The sequence below is a fragment of the Perca flavescens genome, chromosome 11 (genome assembly GCF_004354835.1).
Source record: "Perca flavescens isolate YP-PL-M2 chromosome 11, PFLA_1.0, whole genome shotgun sequence".
Classification (NCBI taxonomy): Eukaryota; Metazoa; Chordata; class Actinopteri; order Perciformes; family Percidae; genus Perca; species Perca flavescens.
The window spans coordinates 10828549-10839743 of NC_041341.1; the positions used below are offsets into that span (position 1 = coordinate 10828549).

The 11195-nt window shown below is 40.8% G+C and overlaps 1 protein-coding gene across 2 annotated transcripts in view; it reads left to right on the forward strand.

Annotated features, from left to right (window-relative positions):
- Window positions 1-10931, forward strand: part of trim45 (tripartite motif containing 45) — a 17682-nt gene extending 6751 nt beyond the window's left edge. For both annotated transcript variants that reach the window (XM_028591729.1, XM_028591730.1), the window contains exons 5-8: window positions 4379-4508; window positions 7008-7122; window positions 7974-8100; window positions 10036-10931. In XM_028591729.1, coding sequence (XP_028447530.1) covers window positions 4379-4508; window positions 7008-7122; window positions 7974-8100; window positions 10036-10190 — 527 coding nt within the window. In that variant the 3' untranslated portion in view covers window positions 10191-10931. The remainder of the gene's footprint in view (window positions 1-4378; window positions 4509-7007; window positions 7123-7973; window positions 8101-10035) is intronic.
- The last annotated feature ends 264 nt before the right edge of the window (window positions 10932-11195 follow it).

Genomic DNA, 11195 nt, shown 5'->3' on the forward strand with positions numbered 1-11195 from the left:
TATTAAAAACCAGAAGTCACAAAGGCTTACCGGCGATTATCCCCTCTCTGTGTGATAAGAGGGTTTGAAGTGGTGGATTTTGGTCCACAGCACAGGTGGAATGTGGGCCAGAACAGCTGCGTCTGTAGCGGGGGCAGCTACTCGGCTTAGCAAGCACACACACATAAATTCACCGATAATTCACGCCCATTAGCAGCAGCATGGATAGTAGCAATAGACTACTGGTCCGAATGATAGTAATTGTGGTAGTAGAAGTTTTGGCGAGGGCAGTGGTAGTAATTACTGCACTCAATCTTATGTTTGAGGACAAATAGCTAGAATGTGAAGAGTAGCTAACCATATGTGAGCAGACATCATGTACCAATAAAAATGATTAAAGTGTTATTTGCTCTATCCTAAACCACAGGAATGTCTGGGAAGTGTCAGTCAGACACAGCCTGTACACTCCCAGCCCTGTGAAGAGCTCTGATTAGCCTAGGTAATTAAGCTGTGTGTGTGCACAATGAGCGTGCAGGGCCTTTTTAAAAAAAATCAATAAATAAGACAATAGTAACATTCTGTATTAATAAAAGAAAGGCCCACTCCCAAGTGTTAAAATATTGATGCATAATGTCAGCAACCTTTTAGCATTTAAACATAATAGTAATGCTAGCAGTAGTAGCTACAGTAATGGCGTGATATTAGCAGCAATAGCTTCAGTAACAGCAAGAGCAGTGTTGTAATGTAACACAAGTACAAATACTTTGTTACTGTACTTAAGTAGAATTTTCCCGTATGTGTACTTTCCTTCATTAGTTATATTTCCCGGAAACTTTTACTTTTACTCCACTACATTACTAATTAAAATGTATACTTCTACTCCACTACATTTCCCCTAAGCATCTTAGTTACTCGTTACTACAAAATAAAATCAGAAGAAATGGGTTACACTGGAAAAAAGCAGGTTTGGTGAATCATTGGTTCTAGATTGCAAGTTAATGCACGCTTTATTCCGGTTGGTGACGTAATGCCTGTTTGTTGCCAAACGGCAATAAAAAAAGAAAACATTTGCCAAAACGACCGAAGAAGAGGAGGAAGCATAATCACTCATAGTCATGGAATCACCTGGTGCATGCTCTGCCACAAACATAACAGACGACGAACACCCTGAAGACAGTGGGGAAGATAATGTTACATACCTTTGGTCATAATCCGTTTTTTTTTTTTTTTTTTTTTTTACTTTCACTTCTAATAATTAAGTACACTTAATATCCAAAAATGACTTTTGATACTTTCAGTAAATATCAGATACTTTAAAGTGCTCACACTATGCTTTTCCCCTTTCTTGCATTGTGTTATATATATTTTTGTGCACATCATAGGTTTACAAAGTGAAAAAGCCCAAAGTCCACCCCAAAGGGACTTACCATCTCCAACAGAAAACACTGTTCACAAACTGCTCCAAACAGCTCTATTGTAGTCCAGCCTTTACTTCAGAGACAAACGTGGTCACTTTGTAACACACGTTATAATGCTCGCCTAGCTGCTAGCGTGGCACTCCCTCATACTCTGCAACTGACAAGCTAGCAGTACTTACTGCACATGTGCAACTCCCATAAAGATGGTACAGAAGTGAGATGTCTCACTCTGTAGCTAAAAGAGAGAGCTCAACACACAGGGTGAAAAGAGGAGCTGCAGCAATGTGCAGTACAACAAAAAGATGGTGTTTTCTGAAAATTAAACCACATAAACCTATTCTGGTATAACCTCTCAATACAATTATGAACCTGAAAATGAGCATAATATGAGCACTTTAAGACTTTTACTTAAGTAATATTCTAAAAGGTGACTTTAACTTCTACCAAAGTCATTTTCTGGGAAGATACTTGCTTTCAAGTACTTTATACAAGACTAAGCAAAAGTAATGGTAATAATACAAGTATTGCTGTAGTAAAAAGACGGAGTAGAAACAGAATTAATGCTATTTTATTTACATGTCATGCCGCTAAGTGGCCCATCCCACACAGAATTACATGACATCAGTACAAAAGATATTTTATCCACAGCTTCCGGTCCAATGTCCACACACAACATACTCTACTTCTTACAAAATAAAAAAATAAATAAAAACCTATTGCAACAGCCATTACACAATAGTGTAACCCAGAGATTGTCCAACTAGAACTAAACATTTCATACATAAAAAAACTACAACCACAGAAAAATAAGTAAATAAATAAATAAACAGGGAATGTCACTTCCAGACAGAGAACCATCGATACAAAGCCGCCTTTCTTTTAGCCCACGATTGAAAAATGTCTGCAAATAAAAATGTTTTATGTTCAAACAACCAAACTAACAGATCTATATCCTGTCTCATCTCTTTTCCTTTAACTTTGTTAAATAATTGCAATCCTAAATCACGACAACATGGACAATACAAAGCTAAATGAACCTTATTCTCAATTTTATTGAGATCACATAAATTAGAAGAACAGAATTTGCAGAATAAGTTAATATAGTTCATTAGCAACAGTAGCAGCTTCAACAGCTTCCAAACAGATGCCCCTGCAGCTACTGGAGAACGCTGGATAATAAAAGATGAATACGATGTGTTGGATCATTAGTTATCGCGCAGCTAACAGAGTCTGACAAGAAAATGCAAAGCAACATAAATCATGGATATGAGCGCAAATTATGTTGGCTTTAACGCGACAAGAACCCCACATCAGCTGATGAATATCTTCAGCGATTGTGTCCCCCCCGAGCAAAGCGGAACAAGTTAATGAAACACTAAATAATGATGAGGTTCTGGAAAACTGTGGTCAGCAACACTGACGCCCAGCAGTGCCTGGAGTCCCACTTCCACTGGCAGCAGTCACCATATGTTTAGGGCGAAAGTGGCTCACGTAAGCACTCAGTAGGAGGTTGTTTTGAGGGTAAGATGTTGTCACTGCAGTCTTAAGGGACAAAAGACAGAGGTCTAAGTGTCTCCATTTTGTGGTGTGTCTGAACGATGAAGAGGCTCTTTTAAAGTGATGTGCATGTGCAGGATCACAAACCTTCTAAGTTTGTGTGAGAAGTAGTGCTGGGACGATATGCTTTTGTCCCGATTTGATTCTTTCCCGACATACATGGGTGCCGATTTGATATGTATCGCCATTTTCATTTATTGCATTTATTTCATTTATATAGTATTGAGTGTTGCAATTTTCTTTTCCTTCTTTAACAAAACCAAAAGTTGAATAATACCCTTCTAGAAGCAATATGCCATGGGGCATTTTCTAAAAACTAATTGTTTTCTTAAAAATGTGCACATCACATGTCAGTCAATCTGACATTTATTTCATTTGTTAAGAAGTACATAACATGGATTTTTCTGCATTTTCTGCTTTCCATGTCTTTGGCTAGAAACGGATAGTCGCTGTCAGCCGTACCGTATAAACAGAAAATATTTAGGTGAATCACTGGTAAAAAAAAATAAATCAAATTTAAAAATATCGTTTCTACGGAAAAATCGTCGGCAAAAATAATCATGATACATACGATTATTTTTCCACCCCCAGTGTGTAGTTTTGCCAATTTGAGTGTTGTTGAGTGTGTGTTTGTGTGAAAGAGCCCTTCCTGCTTCTCCTATCAATTGTTTTTGTGTGTGTTAATATTTGTCCATGTATGCCCTCAAGGTGTGTTTCTTATGTGCATTATGTTTGTTTGTCTATAAATGGACATTGTGCATTGACATATGTACTGTATATGTGTGTTTGTCAGCTCATGCTTATGGCCTGTAACCTCTAATAGGGGGGGGGTTGAAATAAATCCTTTTATCGATGCATCACCATGCAGACCTGGACGATTCTGCATCCATGCAGTGACGGACTGTAATCGATTATTGCCTACTGATGTTGCTTAGTGATTTTCTGGCCGCTGCTTTTTTTAGTTTTTGCCTTTTGTCTGTTGTCTACTGTGTTCAGAGTCCGCTTCATTCAGGAAGTGTCTTTTTTTAAGAGCAGATACAATAAACAGGGGATTTCATAGATATATCTGAGTGTTTGGATTTGTTGATGAGTACACATGTGGATTTTTTATTCAGTATCTTTTCTTTTATTGTCCTTATAATTCATGTGGATTTGTTATTTTACTATGTGTATGTTGTGTGTGTGTGATGTCTTTAAGTTACTGGGACCTTAAATTTCCCCTTGGGGATCAATAAAGTATCAATCTATCTATCTAGCTATCTATCTATCTATGAAAACCATGTGTAGCAATATATAATAATATTGAGGAGGTGACGCATGATGATTCATCGTGATATCGATTAGAATCGTTGACAGGATAATTGTAATGGAGTTTTGACATCAGTGAAGATTCACACCCCTAACCTCTAACCCCTTGGCCACAGGTCTACAGAGGGGCGTGGAGGGGCAGCAGGGCTACTTCGCCCTGGTGTGCCGAGACTCAGCTGGGGAGCAGGTGGCACGAGGTGGAGAGCATGTCCTGGTCAGCATCGTTCACAAGGAGAAGAAAAACTGGTGAGTGCTGTGTCAACATTTTAGCTTTGCAGGATCTTTCTGAGACACAAGGTAAGAGGGAACAGGCCAGGTAGGTGATACAGCTTTACTTCAGCCAGACAAGAAGAGTCCTGGAGCAAGGTACTGATGGCTCTATATTCAAGAGCTGCAATGATTAATCGATTAGTTGTAAACTATTTTGATAATTGATTAATCCGTTTGAGTCATTTTTTATGAAAACAAAGTAAAAAATCTCAGTTTATAGGTTCTAAAATGTAAATATTTTCAGCTAGGTGAGAAAGGGGAGAGAGAGGGGGAAGACGTGCAGGAAATCGTCACAGGTCAGACTCGAACCCTGGACCTCTGCGTCGAGGCATAAGCCTCTAAGTATATGTGTGCCTGCTCTACCCACTGAGCCAACCCGGCCACTGAAAGACACATTTTGGTGCGTGTTGGGACAGGTTGAAAATTTTACTTGCAATGAAAAATTTATAAAAACATTGTTAAAAAAAGAAGACATTTGAGGACGGCATATTGGGCTTTGGAAAACGCACACTGACATTTTTTAGACCAAATAACAAATTGAGATCAATTGAGAAAATAATCAACAGATCAGTCAGCAATGAAAATAATCCTTAGTAGCAGCACTATTATATTTGTGCTGGTGAAGTAGCTTTTTCATGGCGCACGGTGAGGTTTTCTTCCCTCAGTGAGGGGAGTGTCATTGACAATCCAGCAGCACACTACTGTCGAGGTTGATCAAGTGTTTCGCCGGCTGCCGCCCAGCTGCTCAGAGCAGGTCAACAGAGCCCTCCCCACCTGTGTACTGCACTATTTCTGTCCCTTTGGTTGGAGGAGCTGCACCCTTATCAAACCAGCAATCATCAATCAAAATCAAAATCATGTTTTTCTTCAATTAAACATTATTTAATCAGAAAAAAAGTTGTTGTATTCCATTAATAGGCAATACCAGGAAGTGTCCTATCTTATTGCCACGGCAGAGCCTGCAGGGTTGTAAAAGACAGCACTCACTCTTTTCACCATCTGTTTACGCTGCTGCCCTCTGGAAGACGCCACAGGGCCATAAAATGCCGCACCTCCAGACTAAGGAACAGTTTTGTCCTCACAGCCATTCACACAAACTGAACTCTTACCCCCCAATCCCCCCCCCCTCTTTCCTTACCACCACAATGATTTAAATGATTTGAAATAACTGTATATGCACTTAATCCAAATATTTTTTTCAGCAGTTTATTTTATCATATTTTATCTTATTTAGCATCTATTCCATCTTGGTGTATATCGACAACGTTTCATTTCCGGGATTGTTCAGATTCCGTCGGATGTCCCTCTTTTTAGGCCTGATGTCCGTCTCCTTTCGCGTTCTTTGTGTTGGTGTTCTAACCTCCGGTGGATTAACTGCTCCTCAGATCTCTGCAGGGGAAATCCAGACAGCTAGCTAGACTATCTGTCCAATCTGTTGCACAACTAAAACAAGTTTTGAACGTACACATGTTCCACCAAAACAAGTTCCTTCCCCAGGCTATCTTGCAGAGGCACCGTTGCTCCGTCCGGCTTAGCCACGCCCAAGACCATTGTGATTGGTTTAAAGAAATTCCAGACCCTCCTCCACAGCGCTGTGGAGGAAGGTCTGGCATTGCGAGACTAATTCTATCTCAATGTGCGAGTACGAGTGTGTGCTTGAGCAGAGTGAATCGGAACAGTTTTCTTTTATAAGACCCAGAAAAAGGTTGTTGTATGTGAACATGCAATGACAGTAAAGGTATGCATTCATTCATTCATAACTGGTTGTTACCATCATCAGTTATCCACAATGCCTGCCTGCTTAGTTTATTAACTGTTACAGCCGCGTGAGGACGCCATCTGTGTTTCATCTACAGTGTGTAATTTGAGTGACATGCATTATTAAGCCACATTTAACGCCAGATCTCCTTTGGTTGCCTTGAGAACATCTAGCACCAGGCTTTTAATAACTAACCCCACAAAGCTTTGTCCCTCTTCTTCACATCAAACGTGTTGGTCACATCTCAGTAATCAACGCAGCCTCCTAGTTTATGCAGTAAAAATAACGGTTAATAACATGTTGATGCATGAAATAGGCCGGCCTCTAACGTATCAACACCGTTATGTACTTGAATTGTCGTGCAGAGATCAAGAAGTTCTCAATAGGTACAACTGTATGTTTTGATCTCTGGTTGTCTGAGAAGAATTTGGCTAAAGCTTGGTGCAAAAATCACCCTCGATCTAAGAAGTTGCTGATTCAGAATCGGATGATTTACAATACAAAAAAAAGCTAACTTTGCAAGTTAAAGAAGTTTATTACATGCTCTGCTGAGGGTTGTTATTGTTACAGTGAATTGTGAAAAGGAGGTGATGATAAAATGCAAGAAACCAATGCCCTTCACATTCATTTCCAAAAGAATTGATTATCAGTTAAATTTTTTTCCCTGATATTCTACAGTATTATTGACAAGATGATTTTCTTTTCTTTTCCTTCAGCACATTGGAGACGACTGTGGTTGACAACAGCGATGGATCCTACAGAGTTTCATACACGCCTGAAGAGTCAGGAACCTACTCGGTGTGGGTTTGTGTCAAAGCTCAACATGTCAAGGTACGAAAACCGACTCCAGGAGAACGTCACACCAAAATACAATAATGCAGGGAATGCATTTTCTGATATTATACTGTATATTTGAAAACAATTGTTGTTAATTGTGTGTTGGCAGTTGAGAACGGCATGTAAGAATAGCTGAATGTGAAGTTGGACTGAGCCGTGGTGCTGCCAGCAGTTCACAGCGTACCACCTCAGGGCTGTTAACATCATCCTGACAAATTAAATCAACATGGGCAAAATCCTCTTCAGGCAAAAATGAATAATTAAACAGGCTGTGAAATTTGCCTTTTGCGATGCTTGATAACGGTTTGAGTTATCAGACAGCGGCCACTTTTCTGGGTTTTTTTGTTTTAAAGTGCTCATATTATGCTTTTTGTCTTTTTCCCTTTCCTTTATTGTGTCATTTTTTTATGTGTGTGTGTGTGCATGCATGTTATAGGTTTACAAAGTGAAAAATCCCAAAGTCCCCCCCAAAGGGACTTACCATCTCCAACCGAAAACACTGTTCACAAACTGCTCCAAACAGCTCTATTGTAGTCCAGCCTTTACTTCCGTGATGAACGTGCGTCACTTTGTAACACACGTTATAATGCTCGCCTAGCTGCTAGCGTGGCACTCCCTCATACTCTGCTCCTGACTGGCTAGAAGTCCTTACCTAGCTACTGCGCATGTGTGACTCCTAACAAAGATGGTACAGAAGTGAGAGGTCTCACTCTGTAGCTAAAACCGAGATCTCAGCACACAGGGTGAAAATGAGCATAATATGAGCTCTTTAATGTCGGCTTGTATAATGTCGACTCAGACAGACGGACAGCGGCTCACTGACTCTCTCCCGTCTCGTCCTGCAGGGCTCTCCGTTTCTTCTGAATGTGAAGAGGAAGTTGAGGCGTCACAGCGGGACGTTTCACTGCTGCTCTTTCTGCTCCAGTGGAGGAGCCAAAGAGGCTCGCTGTGGCTGCGCGGGAACCATGCCAGGTACACAGAAGAGATCTTCTAAAATGTCTGGTCAGAAGGACAGCTTCTATTCAGTTTTTCACAATGAACAATCACAACAAAAATGGTACACTTTGTTCTCAGGTAGGACATAGAGAGAGAAAAGCTTTATTACTATCATCTGTGTTTTTTTTTTTTTAATGTGATGGCTTCTGTTTTGAGGACAAACAGGTTATGTTATTGCAAATATCTGATATCTTTGCTCTCCATGTGCAGTCTTTTTTTTTTTTTGAAACACATCAGAAATGATACAGTTACACTTCTTCAAAAGAAAACTGTCCTAGACATTTGTCTATTTTTTTTTCCATGCAGCCACAAGACTGTGCCTCTTTAGAGGCACAGTATTCTCACTAAGAAGCTCCTACTGTCTTTATCACAATCATCCTTTTTCTCTCCATCTTAACTCAGCATGTAGAAATGGCAGGGTGAATGTGAAATGACAATATAACGGCGCCTACCCACTGCTAGTACCAGCTCTACTCGGCTCGACCGCGGTGCCCTGTCCTCCTTATTCCATTGCAGATTAAGTACCGCCTCATGCATGAGGCGAGCGTGGCTGGTCGTCATAGCCACACCGCAGAAATCTGCCGTGAACTAACGCCACACACACACACAGAACGTCGAAGGTGTGTTGTTGTTGCCACAGCCAGAAGAAGCTGGAGGCAGCAAAAAAAAGAAACACCACTGGCTAAACTATTTAGAAATGGCGGGTTTGTTCAGGACACCCCCCTCTGTCACTAGCAGTGATGACGCAGCGATTAGTCACGATTCTCTCCGACCAATCAGTAGTCTGCAGGTTTTCACGTCACCTTTTTGGTATCGCCTCAGCTCGCTTGGAACCTCGACGGAGGTGATACTAAAAAAAAAGTACCTTTTGACAGGTACCAGGGACTTTTTTTCATAATGGAAAACCAAAAAAGGTGAGTAGAGTCAAGGCGAGTTGAGCAGGTACCACATAATGGAAAAACGCCATTAGCTGCACTACTTCAAAGATCGATGATGATATACAACATTGTAAGAATATGTGAAGGACATTTTTCCCTTCAGGTGTAATCATTCAACCGTAGAAGTCACCTTGTTCACATCTGCATCCATTTTGCTGTGTCCTGCACATGCAGTTATATATAGTTTTGTTAATATATAGCGAGTATATACAAAACAATTGAGGTATACTTCTTGGAGAGTTAAGCATATTAAGATGATTCACTTTCTTTGTAGCAATACTACAGTAAACCTACTGTTACAAGTAAAAGTAAGAGTGCAAAAGTATCCGCATCGAAATGTGCTTAAAATACCAAAAGTAAAAATACTCATTATGCAGAATCTGCAAGGAAACTATTAAGTAATGGTGTCAAATAAGTAGTAGTCGTGGAAGTGGAAAGTGGAAAAACCAAACTGGTCAGGCCAATCATATCGTGTATAGAGTCGGTGGGCAGGCTTATGGCTGCTGCTGCTGGGAACAGCTGTCTTCTGGACTTGGAGTTCAGCTTTTCTTTGAGAAAAGAACAAAGAACGGCACAAAAATCATTCTTTAAAAAGGAAGATGTGTTCGGAGTTTTGCCGACCGGATACGGTAAAAGTTTAAACTATCAACTAGCTTCTCTTCCTTCTTCGTTGCTCTGCCTGGTTGTAGCGCTATCCTATTACGTTCAGAGGGAATTTGAAAGACAACCGTTTATCCCGCCCCTCGGATTGAGCCCTGCCAATGGTGAGTCCTAGGACCAAACATCTTGATGTGGGTCTGGCTTATCAGGCTACAAGACAGTCTGATATAAAACAAATGTGCTTTAAATGATTAAAGTTTTATTTTAACACTCAACAATCTCCTTCCCTGGAAGGACTTACAAACCCCAAAGTTGTTCTTAATCACATGTCTGTCTGTCTGTCTGTCTTCCATACCTGTCTGTCTGACTGCAGGAGGATTTAAAGGTTGCGGTCACGGTCATAAAGGACACCCCGGGAAGCCCCACTGGTCTTGTTGCGGCAGCACCGCGGAGCAGTCCGAGTGTTTGCCCCGGAGCGTGTTGGCTGCAGTCTCCCCCCGCGGCCACCTGCGGACCGTGGAGCTCTGAGGCGACGCGGAGACGAGACCGGTCCCAGATGACAGAAGGTAATAAAGGGCGGCGGCAACCAAAAGGTCAGAGCGGAGGGGGAGTACACTTATGCTTGTTGTTGGCGGTAAATCTTGAAAAGGTCAGACAAGGAAAGCTCTAAAGACGCAGTGACTGATGCGAGACATCGACGTGGCTGTGTCTCGACAGCCTCTGCCAAACGTTGGCCTGGTTGTGGAACGGTAGCCAGCTCACCATCACAGACAAACCCCAAAGTGTGGGCTAAAGGCTCTGAATCTCTGTGGCAAAAGTACCTTTTGTGTCTTAAGCTCTGGTTGCCTATGACAAGATGGAGGAGAAAGAAAATGAAAAGCTCCACTCACAGCAGCACGTTTCTGCTGCTCCTGAATCAAATGTGTTAAAAGCCTCGCTGAAGGGCGAATCTATCTCTCGGAGAAGAGATAGTGCTGCTGCTTTATTCACCCACCATCCTACGCTCTCAAGCTGATTTTCTTTTTCAACCTTGAAGCTGCTGTCGATTTCAAAAGGTGCTGAAATCAGTGTTTTATATCTTAAATGTGAAAACTTGTTCAAATAGAACCATTGAGAGTCACCAGACCGTTGAACTTTAATACCTTTTGTGTGTTTTGGATCCTTTAGTCAAGAGAGAATATCTTTTGAACCAAAGTGCCTGAAAAACAATTTTGATGCTGAAATTGTGAAACGATGGGTTTTCCCAATAAATACCAAGAAAGCAATGTACAATTATTACTCTGTTATTTCTTTATGCTCACTTCAGGTAATTACTTTTTTTTGGAGCAATAATCACAGAATATTCTCGAGGAAAAAGTATAGTTTTATATTGAAGTACTGGCACCAGGTACATACTGTTTACTGTTTTTGTAAGCAGGGTTTTAAATTAACATTTTTGATCACCAGCCAGCATGGCTAGCTTTAAAGTAACCAGCCAATCAGATGTTACACTTTTTTCCTAACTAACTACACTGCTTTTATTTCAGTTCCTCT